Here is a 19,882-nt window from a genome sequence, read left to right as displayed (position 1 = left end):
TTAACAAGCACCATCCGTTATTAGTGTTTTTGATCCTTTCATCTTAGGGCTCACCAGTTCATTTCAGTTTCAAATCCTCAGCACTTTTCTATTTCAGCAGCTTACACTAATCAGAGACTTTACATTCCACACTATGATGTTTCTTGGGTTCAGACCCGCCCAAATGCTTATGTTCCAACTCTCTTGAGACAGTGCATTGCTGAATGCAATCTATAGTATAAAAAGGCTGGATAAATTCCCTTGACGTAGTCACTGAATTGTGACTCTGATGACCAAATCTTGACAGCCCAATTGAGTTCCAAATCCAGCTTTGCTGCTGACACTGCCAGATCAGAATGTCAGACTACAGAACCACATGGTTTTCCCTGAACAATTCAATACCCAAAATTAACATCAACTCAGCCATAATATTGAGCTGTTTGGAGAGAAAGCAACAGGGAACCTACTGCCTGGGCAAGATCAGCTCCAAATGGAAAGGTCTGGAGAGCTAAGGATTAGCCCAGAGACATACAATCAGACTTTACTACAAGCAGCAGCATTTTAAATTATGAACAACTTTATGAGGCTAGAGACCTGAGAAGTTTCTAGTGATACTCACCTGAAGACTACCTCACTCAGTAACAGGCACCAGGTAAGGGAGGCAGGGTAAACACAAAGGTAAAAATGGTCTAATCAAATGGGGAAAATGAACAAACTCACATAAATTAAAGAATAAGCGTAGAAATAGCACTGCGTCTGGTCTGCAGAGCTCATGGCAGGCCAGGATGACAACCACAAGTTATAGGATGGTAGGAACTGAGCTGAGCTGAATGACAGGCTGGATTCAGTTACAAAAAGATGTGAAGAGGCAATCCAGGCAGAGGCTCCGAGGCAGGAGTGACACAGTGACTGAGACTGGCCCACTCTGGCTGGAGCAGAAGGGATCTGTCTGGCTAGAGGTAACAGGAAGTAAGATCAAGACAGAATAAGCACAAACTGTGGACAGCTTTGAATACCTGGCTAGTGGTCAAGGCTTGATTATGGGGGACCAAACCAAGAACACGGTCAAGGGAGCAGCTAGTCTAAAGGGGCCTTAGGAAGACGAATCAACAAGAAGAGAAAATGAGGTTCTAAAACCTGATAGGCACAACTGAAATCAAGAGACACTATGACTACAGACAGTGCTTAACCCATATTTGAATCTAGGCTTAAAATATACACATATAAAGGATATCAATAGGACAGATAGTGTACGTGAAATATGAACTATATATTTGAAAAACTATACTTATTAACATTAAATTTCCTAAATATGTTAATTATGTTGTTGTTGTTTACTAACTATATTGCCATTAAGCATGCTAGAGAATTAGGCATAACATATTATATAAGAAAATATCTTTGTTCTTAGAACATGTCTGCTGAAGTATTTGGGGATGAAAAGTATAATGTCTGCAACCAACTTTCAAGTGGTTCAGTGGTTCAGGAAAAAAGTACATATCTAGAGAGATATAAAAGTAAGTGTGACAAATATGACTAAATGGTGAATCTGAGAACAAGATACAAGAAGGATTCTTCAGGAAGAAGCTCAGGTTTCAGTGTCTGACTGGCTGTTGAGGGCGAAGAAGAGGGAGTGTATGTGACAAAGAACAGTGACTGCACCCCTAGAAGAGGGATGTGGGGGAAGAAACAGTTTTCAGGACACAGATGTTTAATCTGGCTCTGGGTAAGAAGCAGCAGTTAGAAACAAGATGCTAGAAGGAAATGAGGAAGAAATGTCTTCAGGCGGTTAGAAAAATAAGAACAAGACTCAGGCCATACACCGGGGCTAAAGATTATCAACATGGGAACTACCTGCCGTAAGTGGGTAACAGTTTAAGTATGAGAAATGGATGAGCTCTCAGACAGAAAGAGGAGATGGAGAGGAGCGAGGTGAAAGCTGACTGACAATGTAATTCACTGGGAGAAGGCGAGAAGGTGAGAAGACTGAGAGAAAAACCAGGAGAGGCCTGTGTGATAGAAACCATGCAGCACAAAGAGGAAGGAGGAAGTGCCCCATGGAATGACCAAAAGAACCAAGCATGGCAGAGACAATGAAGAAGTGGTGATTGGGCCTGACCTGTGGTGGCGCAGTGGGTAAAAGCGTCGACCTGGAACACTGAGGTTGCTGGTTCGAAACCCCGGGCTTCCCTGGTCAAGGCACATATGGGAGTTGATGCTTTCTGCTCCTCCCTCCCTTCTCTCTCTGTCTCTGTCTCTCTCTCTGTCTCCTCTCTCTAAAATGAATAAATAAAATCTTAAAAAAATAAAAAAAATTTAAAAAAAGAAGTGGTGATTGGCAAACAGGATCAGGAAATCACCAGTGAAATTTGGGCAAGAGTGAAACCAGGCAACTGGGCCCCAGAAAGGGAACAGAAGGAGACATGCAGGAGAGGGTATATACCACTCACTGATTTAAGGTCTCCTTAAATGAATGGCGGAGATGGAACTACAGTTGGAAGAGGTGGTAGAAGCACGGGAGGAGCAGTATTCTGCGAGAGACTGGGGAGGACTAGGGAGGACTGTGGAGATCTGTGGTTACAGAAGGAACCAGTTGCCTGACCTGTGGTGGCATAGTGGATAAAGCGTCGACCTGGAAATGCTGAGGTCGCTGGTTCGAAACCCTGGGCTTGCCTGGTCAAGGCACATATGGGAATTGATGCTTCTAGCTCCTCCCCCCCTTCTCTCTCTCTCCTCTTTAAAATGAATAAATAAAATTAAAAAAAAGGATTAAAAAAAAAAAAAAAAAGAAGGAACCAGTAAAACACACCTTGGAGATGAGGTGAAGAAGTGAGATAGGTACATGCTGGGAAGAAAAAGGAAGAGAACTAATCTCCAGAAATGGAATGCACAAACCTTCCTTTACAACAGGAAAAGGCCCTGGCTGGTTGGCTTGTGGTAGAGCATTGTCCCGGCGTGTGGATGTCTTGGGTTCAATTCCCGGTCAGGGCATACGGAAGGAGTGACCATCTGCTTCTCTACCCTGCCCCCTTCCTTTTCTCTTTCTTTCTCTCTCTCTCCCTCTTACAGCCATGGCTCAATTGTTTTGAGCGAGTTGGCCTCTAGTGCTGAGGATGGCTCCTTGAAGCCTTCCCCTCAGACTCTAAAAATAGGTTGGTTGCCGAACAATGGCATAAATGGGCAAAGCATCCCTAGTAGGGGGCTTGCCAGGCGGATCCCAGTGGGGGCACATGCAGGAGTCTGTCTCTGTCTCCCCACCTCTCATTAAAAAAACAAACAAAAAAAAAACAGGAAGAAAGGGAGAGAAAAGAGGTAAAGAGAGCAGCAGTAATGAGAGAGAATAACAACAAAAACAACATAGGAAGTGAAAAAGAAACCTCAAGATTAGAAACAAACAAACTATAAGCACAACAAAAATTGTCATCTCTGGTCCTTTCACAGGCCTGCCACTCCAGCCACATCTGCGCAGGGCAATGGGCAGCACCCAGGACAACACCATGGACAGTGTAAAGGTCTATCTAGGGACTGATGTCAGTTCCTGACTTAAGGTGGAGAGATCCTTCAATTAAGAAGAGTGCAGAGTTCAAGGTAGTATCCCTCTTGTCTTACATGTCCTTTGCTTCTGAATAAAAAGACCACGTTTTCTACTCTCAATAGAAGATATGCCTGAATTAGAAATGGCTCTACATGAGGGCAAAGGTAAGCTTGAAATCCCACTAAAAGAAAGTGACATGCCAGAAAACACCATCATACATTCTGAAGGTGAGCGAAGTGAGTCTGACTCTTTGCAGTATCACTTTTCAGAAACCCCAGGAGATAGGGAGAGTCATTTCCTCTTATCATATGAACAACCCAAAATTATAGCTCTATAAAATGTAAAAGAAATTTGCAGCGACATCAAAATACTATATGAAACTTACTTAAAGATAAGACATATGAGAAACAATAACATTTTTTATGGCCTTTTATTTGCTTTTAAAACCAGGCCCAATAAGGTAATTGGGCCTGAAATTACTTTATAGCTACTTTAGTGCTCTAGCAGGTACTGTCAAATATTTAAAAAACTATATTAAAGTGATAAGGCAAAAACTCAAGATTATTTTAGGAGATGAGAAAAAGCTTTTGATACATTTTAACTCTCTTGGCCACTACTAGGAAGAGAAGGGAAGAAAGTTCTTCAATCTGATAAAGAATATTTACTAACAAATCTACTGTTTGTGGAAGACTACAGCAAGTACCATGCTTCACTGTGACGAGATGCAAGCTTGCCTTTTAAATCAGGGACAAAGCAAGATGCCCACTACCGTCACTGGTATGCAGCAGCAAAGTGGAGTTCCACATCAGCAGGGGAGAGCAAGAAAAAGCCATGGGAGGTACTAGGACTAGAAATAAATGGGCAAAATACTTAAACTATCAGAATTCACAAGAGTTTAACACAATCTCTGAATTCAACAACATACAGAAATAAAGTAATTTTGATATAGTAACAATAAAAAAATATTTAAAACATCATCTACATTAAAAACAGGTATCTAGGAATAAGTTTAATAAAAGCTGTAAAACTGCTATGAGCAAAATTATAAAAATTTATCGAGAGCCTGACCAGTGGTGGTGCAGTGGATAGACCGTCAACCCAGGATGCTGAAGACACAGATTTGAAACCCTGAGGTTGCTGGTTTGAGTGCAGGCTCACCAGCTTCAGCATGGGATCATCAGCAGGATCCCAAGGTCACTGGCTTGAGCAAGGGGTCACTGGTTCAGCTGGAGCTCCCCGGTCAAGGCATGTATGAGAAGCAATTAATGAACAACTAAAGTGTCACAACTACGAGTTGATGCTTTTCATCTCTTTCCCTTCCTGTCTGTTTCTCTCTCTTTCTCACAAAAAAAAAAAAAAAAGTTAATCGAGAAACCTCCAAGATCTAAAGAAATGGATTACGTTGATATTGGATAAAACTTGGTATTGTAAGTCGTAAATTTTCCTCAAGTGATCTAAAGATTCAAAGTACTCCAATCAAAATTCCAATGGGGTATCTGTGTGGGTAACTTACAAGCTGACTCTAAATTGTATAATAAAATGCAAAGGACATAAAGTCAACCAGTCCCAAAGGCCCCAGAAGTTTCAGGTTTGGGGCAGCTGGCATTCTCAGACTACTTCTACAAATAGCTGGTACCCAAATACAGACTGCCTGGTGTCCAGGGAGATGGAGTATCTCCTCACTAGTAAGCGTCTCTCACAGCTGCCTGACAGAAAGAGAGGGCACTGGGAGAGGGGACAGGAGAAGTCAGTATAGCAGAGGGGCCAGACACACCTTTCCAGGGGACAACAGAAGGACAGGGTACCTGTGCTTTCTCCTCCCTTGATGGGGACTTTCCCCTTTCCCTAGTAAAACCTATCAGGGAATCCATGCTTTGAGATGTGGATTCATCTCCAGCCTGGAAAGCAACAGGTGGACTCCTCAAAGGAATCCGCTTTGAAACCAGGTGGTGACCCCAAAGGTAACACCTGTATTCCACAATTTAAGAAAACCATCTTAAAATAATAACAGTAAGACCTATAAAAGGTATTCTGCCATTTCCTCCATATTTTCTTTATCTTAACTTTTAATCTTAAATTAAATTGCTTTAAATTAATTAAAGTTTCTTTAATCTTAACCTTCTTTCCCACGTTGAATCTTTAATCTGGCACGTGAGGACATCGGCCATGTCGGTTACGCTAGCCACACACTGGGAGAACATGTACTTTGAACTACTTCAATTCTGCCAGACAGCACTGCTTCCCCTCAGAGTATCACCTGACTTTAAACCATGTTACTGATGTCTTAGTCATTGCATTACTCCTATAGAAAAATATAAATTTTACAAACTCAGAGTCTCTGCATCAAAGCTTCACTCTCTGGACTATTGTCTGGGAAAGTCATTTTATAATCAACATAAAACTACTTATCTCACTTTCAGCCTGACAGTCGGTCATTCTAGTTAGTAACTTCATTGCCCCTACCAAGAAGTCTGTCTGCAAAGATGAACCGTGATACAGGCCAATAGTAATCTTTGTGTATTAAGACTGGTAACAGATTTTAGCACAATATCCCTAAAACTATCACACTTAAGTTATTAAATAAAAACAAGTTCTAGGAATATCTCCAGAGTAACAAAAGAAAGACCATGAAAGTGTAGAGATGGCTAGAGATGTCTGAGGCTCTTAGTTTCCTAGTAACCCTGGTTTGGGAGAGAAAGTACCTTATCCATATGGAAGATCAAATCCAATTCACAGACATTTTCAAAACATTTATCCAGGGTCTCCACAAAAACCTAGGAAACAAAAAGAAATAGGTAAAGAACAGAAATAGGGAATATTCACATCTTCAATAATACTGCATTTGAAAGTAAAGGGGGCCCTGGCGGGATAGTTCGGTTGGTTAAGCATCGTCCCTAAGCACAGAGGTTGCAGGTTGGATTCCTGGTCAGGGCACATACAGAAACAGATCTTCCTGTCTCTTTCCTGCTCTCTCCTTTGCCCTCTCTAAAATCAATAAAATCAACATTAAAAAAAAAAGTAAGAGAGGTAATCATGATACTTTTTACCTTACAGTAAATCTCAAAACAAAATAAAATACCATCATGAGCCGATCACCTACTTACCCCAATTCAGATGGGACAATTTAGGACACGGAAATCTTGTTTTTAGTATACCAACCATCAGACCCATGTGGCTTTCTTTCTCCCTTTATAAGAAGCTAATTTACATAAAAAAGTAACAAACTGAAATACTCATTATAATATTATATCCTTCCCCCAAGCCTCCATGTACAACATTGTAACTACTATAGCTTTAACAGTTTTCACCTAATTTCAATTAATTTCAAAACACCTTTCCATGAATTAACCTAATTAACATGTTTACAATTTTAACTTTTTAATATAACATTTAAACAGAAAGGTGTACAAATGATAAAGGTACATTTTACTGTTTAACGAATTTTCAGAATGAACATATATAACCACCATACGGATACTGAAATGGGACGTTATCAGCTTGCTGGAAGTCCCCTACATGCCCCCTCACACAGCACCCCCTCTCCAAAGGTAAGCCTACCCGGACTCCTATAATCACAGGTAAGTTGTGCCTGTCTCTGAAATTACACAGAGTCACACACACTGACTCCTCTTGTCTGGCTTCTTTCTTTCAACACTGGTTATGAATTCCTCCATGTTACTTACTGACACAAAAGCTAGTTCACATTCACTGTTGTACAGTATTTCATACTAAAATTTATCCTCTCTCCTATAGACAGGACACTTGTTTTCAGTCTGGACTGGGTGTAAACTGATATAAATGGAAGTCATATTTCCAACCACTTTGGAAAACTATTTGACATAACTTACTAATACTCTACAATCCAGCAATTCTAGGTACACAAAGAATAATTTAACAGCATTATTTTTAACTCTTTCCGTCTTTAACTGTGACTGATGAGTTCACTGTATAGATAACTTTTTTTGAAGCGTGTGCGAGAGAGAGAAAGGGACAGTAAGGGCAGACGGACAGGAAGGGAGATGAGAAGCATTAACTCATAGTTGCAGCACCTTGGTTGTTCAATGATAGCTTTCTCATATGTGCCTTGACTGGGGGGCTCCAGCTGGGCCAGTGACCTTTGGGCTCAAGCCAGCAGCCTTGGGGTCATGTCTATGATCCCACACTCCAGCTAACAACCCGCGCTCAAGCTGGTGACATAGGGGTTTCAAACCTAGGTCCTCAGTATCTTAGGCCAATGCTCATCCACTGTACCCCTGCCTGGTCAGGCTAGGTAACATAATTATGGATTTATTTGCAAACACTGTGTTGGGCACTTTGCGAGCCTTTGCAACCCATCAACTCAAAGTTCTTCAGTTTAGGAAAACAATCAAATACAGTGGTACCTTGAGATATGAATGTAATTTGTTCTGTAACCGAGCTTGTAAGTCAGTTAACTTATATATCAAACTGCTGATACTGGACCCGTGCACCAACTAGCAGCAGCTTTCCAAATCACTACTCATATCTCAGAATTTCGCTAGAATCTCGAACAAAAATACGGACCAAGTCGCAGCTCGTATCTTAAAAAAAAAAAAAAAAAAAAATCATATGTTGGTCTGTTTGTATCTCAAGGTACCACTGTAATTTGGTTGAGAATTTCCTCCCTTCCAGGTTCCTAACCTTTTTTTTTTTTTTTGGAACTGCTAATACTGGGGTATTGGACCTCTTCATATTTTTTTTTGACAGAGAGAGAGTCAGAGACAGGGACAGATATGGGCAGACAGACGAGAGATGAGAAGAATCAGTTCTTCATTGCGGCACCTTAGTTGTTCATTGATTGCATTCTCATATGTATGACCAGGGGGCTACTGTAGAGTGAGTGATCCCCTGCTCAAGCCAGCGACCTTGGGGTCACTTCTATGATCCCACACTCAAGCAGGCGTCCCCAAACTACGGCCCGCGGGCTGCATGCGGCCCCCTGAGGACATTTATCCGGCCCGCTGCTGCACTTCCGGAAGGGGCACCTCTTTCATTGGTGGTCAGTGAGAGGAGCACTGTATGTGGCAGCCCTCCAACGGTCTGAGGGACAGTGAACTGGCCCCCTGTGTAAAAAGTTTGGGGACCCCTGCAGTGAGCCCATGCTCAAGCCAGATAAGCCCATGCGCAAGCAGGCAACCTTAGGGTTTCAGACCTGGGTCCTCCACATCCCAGTCCAACGCTCTATCCACTGCACCACCACCTAGTCAAGCACCTCCTTATCTTTTTGTCTTTTCTCTCCCATTTTCCTCTCAGATTTTTAATTTCTAAGAGTTTTGTTTGTTTAGTTAGCAGCTCATTCGTTCATCTTTTATTTCTCTGTGGTTTAAAGGGCTTGTTTGTCTTATTGCTTTCCTTTCTTTGTTATAGTTTCTACTTCCTCTAGGTTGATTTTTACTGTTTGTTCATTTTAGTCTGTATCTTCCATGTTAGAGGCTTTCCTGAGTAGTCTGATTATCCTTGGCTTTTTTTTTTTTTTTGTATTTTTCTGAAGCTGGAAACGGGGAGAGACAGTCAGACAGACACCCGCATGCACCCAACCGGGATCCACTGGCACGCCCACCAGGGGCAACGCTCTGCCCACTAGAGGGCCCTCCGGGGCATCGCTCCGCCGTGACCAGAGCCACTCTAGCGCCCGGGGGCAGAGGCCAAGGAGTCATCCCCAGCGCCCGGGCCATCCCTGCTCCAATGGAGCCCGAGCTGCAGGAGGGGAAGAGAGAGACAGAGAGGAAGGAGGGGGGGGGGCGGAGAAGCAAATGGGCGCCTCTCCTATGTGCCCTGGCCAGGAATCGAACCCGGGTTCCCCGCACACCAGGCCGACGCTCCACCGCTGAGCCAACTGGCCAGGGCCTATCCTTGGCTTTTTATTCATAGGAATAAAAGGCTGATTGGAGGCTCTGCCATCATAGCTGTTTGTTGGGGATTCTCCCCTTTACCTACTTTGGGCTTTTTTTCTTCCTTTTCCTGAGGGTGGTTGGATTTCCCAAAGAAATTTTATGATCTCCTGCCTGAAGAGTAAAAGACAAGCTGCCAGAAATTTGGGAGCTGAGTGGCAGGAAAAGGGCAGGAACATCAGTATACAATATTCACAAGGTGTACGTCCACTTATATCTGGTGTCCCCCAAACCAGAGAACTAGAAATGGGGAAAGGACATAGGGATCAAACTGGTTCTCAGACAGCTTCCCTGCCTGCTCCACACCCACACCCCAGTGAGGGTCTAGGCCACTGGGTTTGGGCCACCAGCTCTGGACGGTTTGAGGGTTGTCAGGTGTAAAGTTGGCTGTCAGCTTTCCCTATTGCTGGCCTGGGATGTGGCTTCCTTGGGCTTGCTGAGGCAATTACCAGGCTTTCATATTCTTTCCTGCTTTCAAAAGAATTCCTTGCTATTGTTTCCTCTCCTGTTCTCTCTGACCTTATATGTCACACACACACACACACACACACACACACACACACATTCTTTTAATATTCATGTTCTATATAGTTTTGAAGGAAGAACTAGAAGTGTGGAAGCTCACAACAAATGCAATTGACCAGAAACTAAACTGACAAAGTCTAAAGTTCTTATAGGATATAAAATGTGAAAATATACGTTGAAAATACAATGACATGCCTGACCTGTGGTGGCGCAGTGGGTAAAGCTGGAAACACTGAGGTTGCCGGTTCAAAACCCTGGCTTGCCTGGTCAAGGCACATATGGGAGTTGATGCTTCCTGCTCCTCCCCCTTCTCTCTCTCTCCCCCCTTCTCTAAAATGAATTTTTTTTAAAAAAGAAAATACAATGACAATAAGGAATGACTGGTCTTATTAGGTATCAAAAGTCATTGCAAAACTTTAGTAATTAAAATAGTGTAATACTAAGATAGGAATAAAGTATGAGTCAATGGGACAGAAGACAGATTACTGAAACATTCACATGATTATAAAAATATATGATTGTTTTTCTGGATGTAGTAAATCATTTTCATTACTGTCAAAGGCATAAACCAGTCTTGGAAATTTGTTAAAAGGTTCAGATTCACACAAAACGTGCTGTAGATGAAGACAAAAGTAGATTTAAATGCATCATTATCTGTCCCTTAACTAAAGTATCATTTACTTTCCATAAAAAGCAAAGGTGGGCTTTTATTGTAATGATGAACATGCTGGCTTTAGAATTTTGTACAATTCTGAACAAAAATATATTCTCTGAAAATTGTTTTCCACTTATTGTGAATCTCAATAGACCAAGTTCAAAGGTAAATGATAATAAAAACTGCCACTGTCTTAAAATTCTGCAGGCTGTTTCAGACAAACTGCAGTGAAAGCCACCACTGAAGTAACCAGTGAAGCACAGCACGAACACTTCGGGCTGTGAAGTTTGAGAAAATTAGAATAAAAAGTTGATTTGGGGTACAATACTTACAGATGCTCTGGGAAGATCCCAGATCATGACAGTCATAGCAGACTGTGAAGGGTCCTGTCACTAAGTTGCCTCCACACTCGTAGCTCCCATACCTGGTGCCAGCATTCATGTAGCCCCCAATGGCTGGCACCACCAAAATCCTCTTCCTGTCCTTCGATTACAGAGGTCCCCTCCTCTTCCCTGCCCTGGAACGTTTGGGGCTGGGAGCACTTCACTGTGCACAAGGCCTCCATACAAAGGAAACATAATTTTTGATAAAAGTGGCATTTTAAATTGGTGTGTGAAAGATGAAACTAGTTGATAAATAGTATTGGGACAAATGGGTACTCTTTGGGGATAAAATAAAGGTAGTTACACATCTCAATACAGATATAAAAATACCTTACAGCTATTCATGAGCTAAATATAAAATAAAAACTAATACAGCAATGGGAGGCCTCTTTTGTGCCATCTGGGTCTGTCATGGGAGATTCAGTCAGTCTGGGGGAAGCTTCTGGGTGGCTGGTATTATTGAAAGCCCCAGTAGCTGGGACTCTGGACTATGATGCCCAGCCCTGTGTGAGGAGCGGCAGACCGTATTTCTCAGCAGCACTGGGCCAAGGGGCTGCTTTCATTAAAGAGGGTTAATGAAATTAAGATTAGTGTATTAGTCAGCTTGGGCTGCCATAATAAAATACCACAGGCCGCACAGCTTAAACAAGAGAAATTTATTTTCTCACAGTGCTGGATGCTAGAAGTTCCAGATCAAGGTCTGAAAGAATCGGTTTTTGATGTGGGCTCTCCTCCAGGCTCACTGACAACTGCTTTCTCCCTGTCTCCTTGAAGGGCCTTTCCTTGGTTCATGCATGTGGAAAGAGAGCGAGCTCTGGTGTCTTTTGTCTTACAAGAACACCAGTTGTATGGCAATGTGGCCCCACCCTTATCATCTCGTTTAACCTACTTCCTTAAAGGCCCCATCCCAAATACAGTCACATCGGGGGTTAATGGCTTCAACGTGTGAATTTTAGGGGACACAAGTTAGTCCATAACAATTGGCTTCTCAAATAGGCTAGTGATACAGAATGAGACAGAATAGCTCCAGAAAAGACAACTCCAGACAGAGATCACTAAAGAGCAGTCAAAACACCATTATTCAAGATCATGATCAAGATCAACAAAAAGAAACTAAAGGAGTCAGAACAGAGGCAAAGAACATGTTAATGCACAAAGAGACTGAAATGAAGATACTGCAGACTAAGAGAGCAAAATAAGACATGTATCTAAAATTAAATCCTCGGAATAATTAAGTGAAACAACAAGTTGATGCTTCTCTGTTTCTCTCTTCCCCTCAAACCAATGGAAAAATTACAATTAAATACCCTAAGAAACACAATTCTGAGCAACATAAAACAAAGAATGTTCGCCTCATAAAGGAAGAGTGACTAAATTCATCTGAAAATGGTGAGGACACACACACATGCAAAGGAAGTTATGAAGCAGAAGTCACTCAAGATCTCAGTCTCATAAAAGGTGCTATCGGAGTAGAAGAAGGGAGTGGAAAAAGTCCCGATCCAGAAATAGGGAACAGAAGAGATCATGATCCAGCAGCAAAGAAAACTGTGGATCAGATCTCGTCCCTGCTCAAAATGAGGGGATAGCAGCAGGAGCGGCACAGAAAGCAGAATTCAGAAGAGAAAGAAGGGAATGGAAAAACTAACAAGATTTAGCGAAAGCTGACACCGGACTGCTAGCCCACCTCTCTTCAGAGGCGGAATCATGGCAATGGATGCGCCAGAAGCTCTAGCTGGGAGGTTGGCAAGGGCAGAGACATGACAGGAACAGCGAGAAAAGGAAATGGTTGAAAACAAAAACAACAAGATGTAGCTGCAGCTACTGGAGATTCTGTTCCCAATGTGGTTGCCAGGAATACATAGCAATGACAGCTCAAATGGCAGCCCTTTGAGCTAAAGCTTTGGCAGAGAGAATAACCACATTTAGTTATTATAAATCAGCAGCTGTGAATCCACCCTTTGCTAAACAAAGAGAAAAAAAGAAAAGAAAACTTTTTGGCGAGGCAAAAAACAACAACAAAAATACCCAAGCCTGCTTAAATATGGGTCAATTGAATTTTTTTTTTTTTAGTGGGGGGGAGGGAAAGAGAGTGGAACAGACAGGGACAGACAGGCAGGAAGGGAGAGAGCTGAGAAGCATCAAGTCATAGCTGCAGCACTTTATTTCTTCATTGATTGCTTCTTATATGTGCCTTGATGGAGGGGGGGGGGCTCCAGCTGAGCCAGTGACCCCTCGCTCAAGCCAGTGACCTTGGACTCAAGCCAGTGACCTTTGGGCTCAAGCCAGCAACCATGGGGTCACGTCAATGATCCCACACTCAAGCTGGTGACCCTGCACTCAAGCTGGAGACCTCAGGGTTTCGAACCTGGATCTTCAGTCTCAGGTTGACCCTCTATCCACTGAGCCATGGCCTGGTCAGGCTAGGGTCAACTGAATTTTGAAAGCAACCTGTCAAATTCAGAAAATAAATGGGAATTAGGCATGAAGGTGAAGCTGGCTGTAGCTCAGTTGATAAAGAAAATAGCAAGACTGAACAACAGAAAGAAGTATTTGGAAATCTAGCAGCTCAATCTGAAGTGGCAAGATCACAAACCCACACACCAAGAGGAATGGCAGTGTCCTTCACATATTCAGTGTAAGAAGATGAAGTTTAAAAAATGTCACTTTTGAAGTTTGGGACTTTACAGACTTCTTGTTCTAATATTAGGTCCTTATATTCACCAAACAGCTAGCATTCTAGCTTGCATGGGTGTCACATTTTTATTAAAAAATATAATTCTTGGCCCTGGCCAGTTGGCTCAGGGGTAGAGCATCGGCCTGGTGTGCGGGGGACCTGGGTTCGATTCCCGGCCAGGGCACATAGGAGAAGCGCCCATTTGCTTCTCCACCCCCCCCCCCTCCTTCCTCTCTGTCTCTCTCTTCCCCTCCCGCAGCCAAGGCTCCATTGGAGCAAAGGTGGCCCGGGTGCTGAGGATGGCTCCATGGCCTCTGCCTCAGGTGCTAGAATGGCCCTGGTTGCAACAGAGCAACGCTCCAGATGGGCAGAGCATAGCCCCCTGGTGGGCATGCCGGGTGGATACCAGTAGGGCGCATGCGGGAGTCTGTCTGACTGCCTCCCCATTTTCAACTTCAGAAAAATACAAAAAAAAAAAAAAAAAAAAGATAATGCTATGGTGGTCATCATTTTGCAATATATACATATGTCAAATCAGGTATAACAAACCTTAAGCTTGCACAATGTTATATGTCACTCATATCTCAATGAAAGGAAAAAAATTATAATTTTTTATAAATATCCAAGCATTCTAAGTTACTCCAGGTTCACTCACATGACCTTGACCTCTGACTCACCCAGAAGGGACTTTTTTGTTTTTAAGATTTTATTTATTTACTTTAGAGAGGAGAGTGAATGAGAGAGAGAGAGAGAGAGAGGAAAGAGAGAAGGAGGGAGAAGCAAGAAGCATCAACTCCCATATGTGCCTTGACCAGGCAAGCCCAGGGTTTCGAACCAGCAACCTCAGTGTTCCAGGTTGATGCTTTATCCACTGCGCCACCACAGGTCAGGCCAGAAGGGACTCTTGAAAACTCTTGGCCATTATCTAAAGTGGCAAATTACTCTTTCCTTATACAGGTGTGTGCTTAGCTCCCCCCCCCCCCCCCCGCCGCCCCGCATTGATTTCAGAGAGAGAGAGAGAGAGAGAGAGAAAGAGAGAGGGAGAGAGGAAGGAAGGAGGGAAGGAGGAGAGGGGAAGGGAGGGGAGGGGAGGGGAAGGGAGGGGAAAGGAAGGGAGGGGAGGGGAAGGGAGGGGAGGGGAAGGGGGAGAGGAAGATAGACATCAACTAGGTCCACTTTGTTGTGTAGTCCTTGGTTGTTTCTTGTATGTGCCCTGCACAGGGATCAAAACCAGGACCATGGTGTGCTGAGATGAAGCCCTATCTGGTGACCTACCTGGCCAGGGCCTGTGCTTAACTTTTTATCTTTTAAGGAATATACATCACACAGTAAAATCGTAATGAGAAACAAAGGAATGATAAGTAAAGAGTCTGAGGATGGATGCTGTGAATGAGGGACATACAAGAACTTTAAGGGATAGTTTCTTTTTATTGGCATTCTTTAAACTATATAAGCATGTTTTGCATACTTTTTTGTATATACAATATGTTTCACACAAAAAAAATAATTTATAGAACAACAATAATCTTACTGAGACTCTAACAGAGTTTTCAGTAATTTATAATCTGGATGAACATTTTAATGAGTTTTCTCACAGGTAAAGACTGCTTTATTTATTTATTTTGTTCTTTTAAAATATTTTCAGTAGAGTTTTAGTTTTCTTCATATAAACCTTACACATTTATATTTATTCTTGGGTAGCTTATGGATCTTTCTGATTATGTGAGCGGGCCTCCCCCCCCCCCTTTTTTTAAAGAAAGCAATGCATTTATTTAATTTATTTATCTTTCAGAGCAAGGGGGGGGGAAGAAGGGGAGAAACATAGTTGCTTCTCATTATGTGCCTTGACTAGGCAAGCCTGGGGTTTTGAACTGGCGACCTCGGTGCTCCAGGTTGATGCTTTATCCACTGCGCCACCACTGGTCAGGCATAAGTGGGCCTTTTAAAAAATATTGTTTCCTAACTTATTGCATAAAGAAAGCTGTAATTTTTATATGCTAAACATGTATCCAGTCCCCTTACTGAACTCCAATATTAGTTGTAATTGTTTTCCAGTTGTTTTTGATTTTCTAGGTAGATAATTTCATGTGCAAACATTATATATTCTTAAAGCTATCTTAAGGCTAGAAAAGCCAATAACCCATTACTGCTCTTTTCCCATTAAAACATACTTTTGCATTTCTTAGAGATGGGGAAGAAAAAATATGTTACTGTTACTTTTGGCGTGCCTTTTGAATTCTGAACCACATAAATGTACAGTATTATTTCTTCAACAATAAATAGTTTATGCTAAATAAACAAACATGCACTAAATGATGAAATAAAAATGCTTCCTGGCCCTGCCCAGTTGGCTCAGTGGATAGAGCACTGGGGACTATCTGCTCCTCTCCCCCACCCTCTTCTGCTTCTCTCCCTCTTCTCCTCCTGAAGCTAGTGGCTCGACTGGTTCAAGTGTCGGCCCTAGACAAGGGTTGCTGGGTGGATCCCGGTGTGGGTGCATGCGGAAATCTGTCTATTTCCCCTCCTCTCACTTGGAAAAAAAAAAAATGCTTCCTATCGCAAGTTATGAGTATTTCAGGAGTATAATTTGGATAATCACTTCTCTCAGCACCTAGTGAAAGAAAAGGAAACTATTAGTTTCCACTAAGGTGACTTTGGGAAAACACCTAATGATGGGGGTCTGGTTTCCAGGGGAACCAACCATGTGATTAGAGGGTTTGGAACTTATAGTGGCCCCACTGGGAGAGGAGAGAGGGTGGAGGTTAAATTAATCACCAATGGCCAGTGATTTAATTAACCGTATCTATGGTATCTATGTAATGAAGGCTCCATAAAAACCCGAAGGACAGGGTTCTGAGGGCTTCCAGGGTGGTGAACACCAGGAGAGCCGGGTACAGTAGTCTGCTAGAGAGGGCACACAAGCTCTGTGCCCTGTCCCCATACCTCGTTCTACATATTTCTTCCACCAAGCTGTTCTGTGTGATGTCCTTTCATGATAAGCCAGTAATCTAATAAGTACAATGTTTCTCTACAGAGTTCTGTGAGGTACTTTAGCAAATTAATCAAACCCAAGGAGGAAGTCATGGGAACCTCTGATCCAGAGACATTCAGAAGCACAGGTGACAGATTACCTAGCCTTGTGTTTGGTGTCTATTTCCAGATACAGTGTTGGAATTCGGTACATTTATGGGACAACCTGATCAGCGTCCATGGAGAACTGAGTTCACTGTGTTTTGGTGGTGGGGGGAACATATGCATTGGAAATGGTAGCAGAATTGAACACGAAAACCAAGGGCAGCGAGAGGGCTGGGTAGAAACCAATGACTCCAAAAGCTCTAACAAGTATGTAAGGATTGCTAAGGAGCTTTCTTATAGCGCCATCTGTTGGACATCTGGCAACTTTTACCAATATCAGTCAAGAGACTGACAAAAGGGTGTGCGGGTGGTACTCAAAACCCAGCGCAAACTCTCTAGCGTGGCTGCCCCCATTAGCTGCCACCACATACCTGGATGAGGTCCAAGATCCCAAGTTCACTCTCTGATGAATCCACACAAAACACAAAGTAGAGGGTAGCATAGTGCCGATAAATCAGTTTGTAGTCAGAGCCACCAATCAAACTGTGGAAGACAGGAAACATTTAAATGCCTGTATCTTAATGAAACACATCAAAGAGAAATCTGTCGCAGGGAATGAGAAGAGACCCAATAGAAAAGGAGAGGACGGGCCAAAGAATGGTCCATTTCCACCAGGTTAAAGCAACCAGGTTTGGCAGTGGTGCCTAAAGCTACTTTACCTCACCTTTTCTTCTGCCCACCCCCCAGGAACCAAACATCTCAGTGAGTACCATCTGAAACCAACTGTCCAACAGCTTCCAAACAGAATCAGGTCTCTCCCTCGGCGGATCACCCTAAGGTCAGCTCAAGTCGCACTGGGTACCCACCTGACATTTGAGTACTGCCCCAAGAATCAATAACAAGAAAGGCCACCCAAGGGGGGGGGATGAAAGCTGGTCATTTACCTTCCACCCTCCAAGAAGTTACAGATGTTGTCATCCCGTTTGAGAACTAGATGGAAGGTCTCTCGAACAATCTGCTGTTGAATTTCTTCTGGCTACGGAATAAAAAGAAGCGAATCAGCGGGGACATCTGAAAAGACATCTCACGGATGGAGATGGACAGGGGAAGGAGTGCTTCCAAACTGGGAAGGATCTGAACGTTTGGGATCAGTTTCCAGAAAAGATAAAAACGAGAAAAAAATAAAAGGGGAACCTATGGAAAGCTGGACAAGAGGACAAGGCTCTGTTACAGGAATTAACAGAGGGTATTTATATTTACATAGATATGTAGTCACTAATCATTTTTGTCCTTATAGGTAAGCTGCTATTTCTTTAGTTAATAACCAATGAAAGAAGAATTGACATCAAGCAAGGTGAAAGAATAACTAGAAGGTATAGCCCTAAAATATTTTGTCTTCCCCTAGAAAATATCTATGCTAAGGTAAATAACAATGTCAATATGTCTTAACACTTTAAAGAGGTCAAGATGTAATCATGTACGTTTTAAATTTTTATTCCCATTGATTTGAGAGAGAGAGAGAGGCATCAGCTCATTATTTCACTTAGTTGGTCCACTTAGTTGTGTACTCTTTGATTGCTTCTCTTACGTGCCCTGACTGGTGGGGTCGAACCCATGACCTCTGGTGTGCTGTCCACTGAGGCACCTGGTCATGGTTCATGTACATGTTCTAAAAAACTGAACTTGACATCTTTTCTATTGGTAATATAGGTATTACATATGATATTGTGTAATCAACAAAGTGCTACTGAGAAAGAAAAAGTTCTATGTACGGTAAGAATTTTGAATAATCACAGAGCTACAAATACTTTTTCTTATTTACTACATATGAGAAAGCTCAACTGTGATGGAATCTCTTGATAACTCACATTTGATTGCTATTTATACATGTAAGGGTCATAATAAGTATGGTTAAGAAAAGGATCATAGGGCCTAACCTGTGGTGAAACAGTGAATAAAATGTCAACCTGGAACGCTGAGGTCGCCAGTTTGAAACCCCTGGCTTGCCTGGGCAAGGCACATACGAGAAGCAATCAATGAACAACTAAAGTGAAGCAACTATGATCTCTCTCTCACCCCCTCCTCTCTCTCTAAAATCAATAAATAAAATCTTTAAAAAAAAAGGATCATGGAGTGAGAACAAGTGAGAAACAAGTCATTACACTTGATCTTAGCCAAAAGGCCAAGAAGTGAGAAACAAGTCATTACAGAAGAAATTAAAAGCTCTAGAACAGTGCTCTCAAATCTCAATAAATCACCTGAAAATGTTATTAAAATGCAGATTCTGATTTAGTACATCTGGGTAAGTCCTGAGACTGTTTCTAACAAGCTTCTAGGTAATAACAATGCTGCTGGTCTGGGGACTATACTTTAAGTAGCAAAGCTTAAGAAACCTTCAGGACCTAGCTGGTTGGCTCAGCAGTAGAGTGTCAGTGTGTTAGCCTGGTGTGTGGAAGTCCCAGGTTCGATTCCCAGTCAGGGCACACTCAGCGACCATCTGCTTCTCCACTCCTCCCTCCACTCTACATCTCTCTTTCCTCCCACAGCCATGGCTCCAATGGTTTGAGCAAAGTTGGCCCCAGGCACTAAGGATGGCTCCATGGCCTCAGCCTCAGGCGCTAAAATAGCTTGGTTGCCGAGCAACAGAGCTGCGGCCCAGCCTGGCAGAGCACCAGGTAGGGGTTTGCCAGGTGGATCCCGGTTGGGGTGTATGCAGGAGTCTGTTTCTGCCTCCCCACCTCTCACTTAATAAAAAAAATGAAATAAAATAAAAAGAAAATCTTCAGAATGGACTTGCCCTAAGGGTCAGAATACCTTTCTTTCTGCAGCATTAAATTTAGGCTTGAAATGGTTAGTCATTTAACAGAAATAGAGGTTTAAAAAAAAACATAAAAAATGTCACTGCGGAGAACTTATTTGTCATAACTCTGAATCAACATGGGTATACACTGGCTCTCAGTATTTACTGAATGGATGAATGAAAATGTGCTAATCACTGGCCTCTGTAAGTTCGAGTAAATCATTCACTACTTTCCTGGTTTCTATTTAAAGAAGTTCACAAATGCCAGAATTAACTGTGTACTCGGAAATACAAAACATGCTAAGTAAGCATCAGCACTTTTTAAAATGGACAAAAATGTACTTCAA

General features: G+C 42.5%; 1 protein-coding gene across 1 annotated transcript in view; it reads right to left on the bottom strand.

The window, feature by feature from the left end:
* Positions 1-19,882, bottom strand: part of AP3S2 (adaptor related protein complex 3 subunit sigma 2) — a 47,530-nt gene that overhangs the window by 24,082 nt on the left and 3,566 nt on the right. Inside the window, exons 2-4 of the mRNA XM_066355601.1 lie at positions 17,680-17,771; positions 17,167-17,278; positions 6,217-6,288 (exon numbers count right to left, since the gene is read on the bottom strand). Of these exons, the coding sequence (XP_066211698.1) occupies positions 6,217-6,288; positions 17,167-17,278; positions 17,680-17,771 (276 nt within the window). The remainder of the gene's footprint in view (positions 1-6,216; positions 6,289-17,166; positions 17,279-17,679; positions 17,772-19,882) is intronic.

This window comes from Saccopteryx leptura, chromosome 13, assembly GCF_036850995.1.
Source record: "Saccopteryx leptura isolate mSacLep1 chromosome 13, mSacLep1_pri_phased_curated, whole genome shotgun sequence".
Taxonomy (NCBI): Eukaryota; Metazoa; Chordata; class Mammalia; order Chiroptera; family Emballonuridae; genus Saccopteryx; species Saccopteryx leptura.
This window is presented reverse-complemented; position numbering and strand designations above follow the sequence as displayed.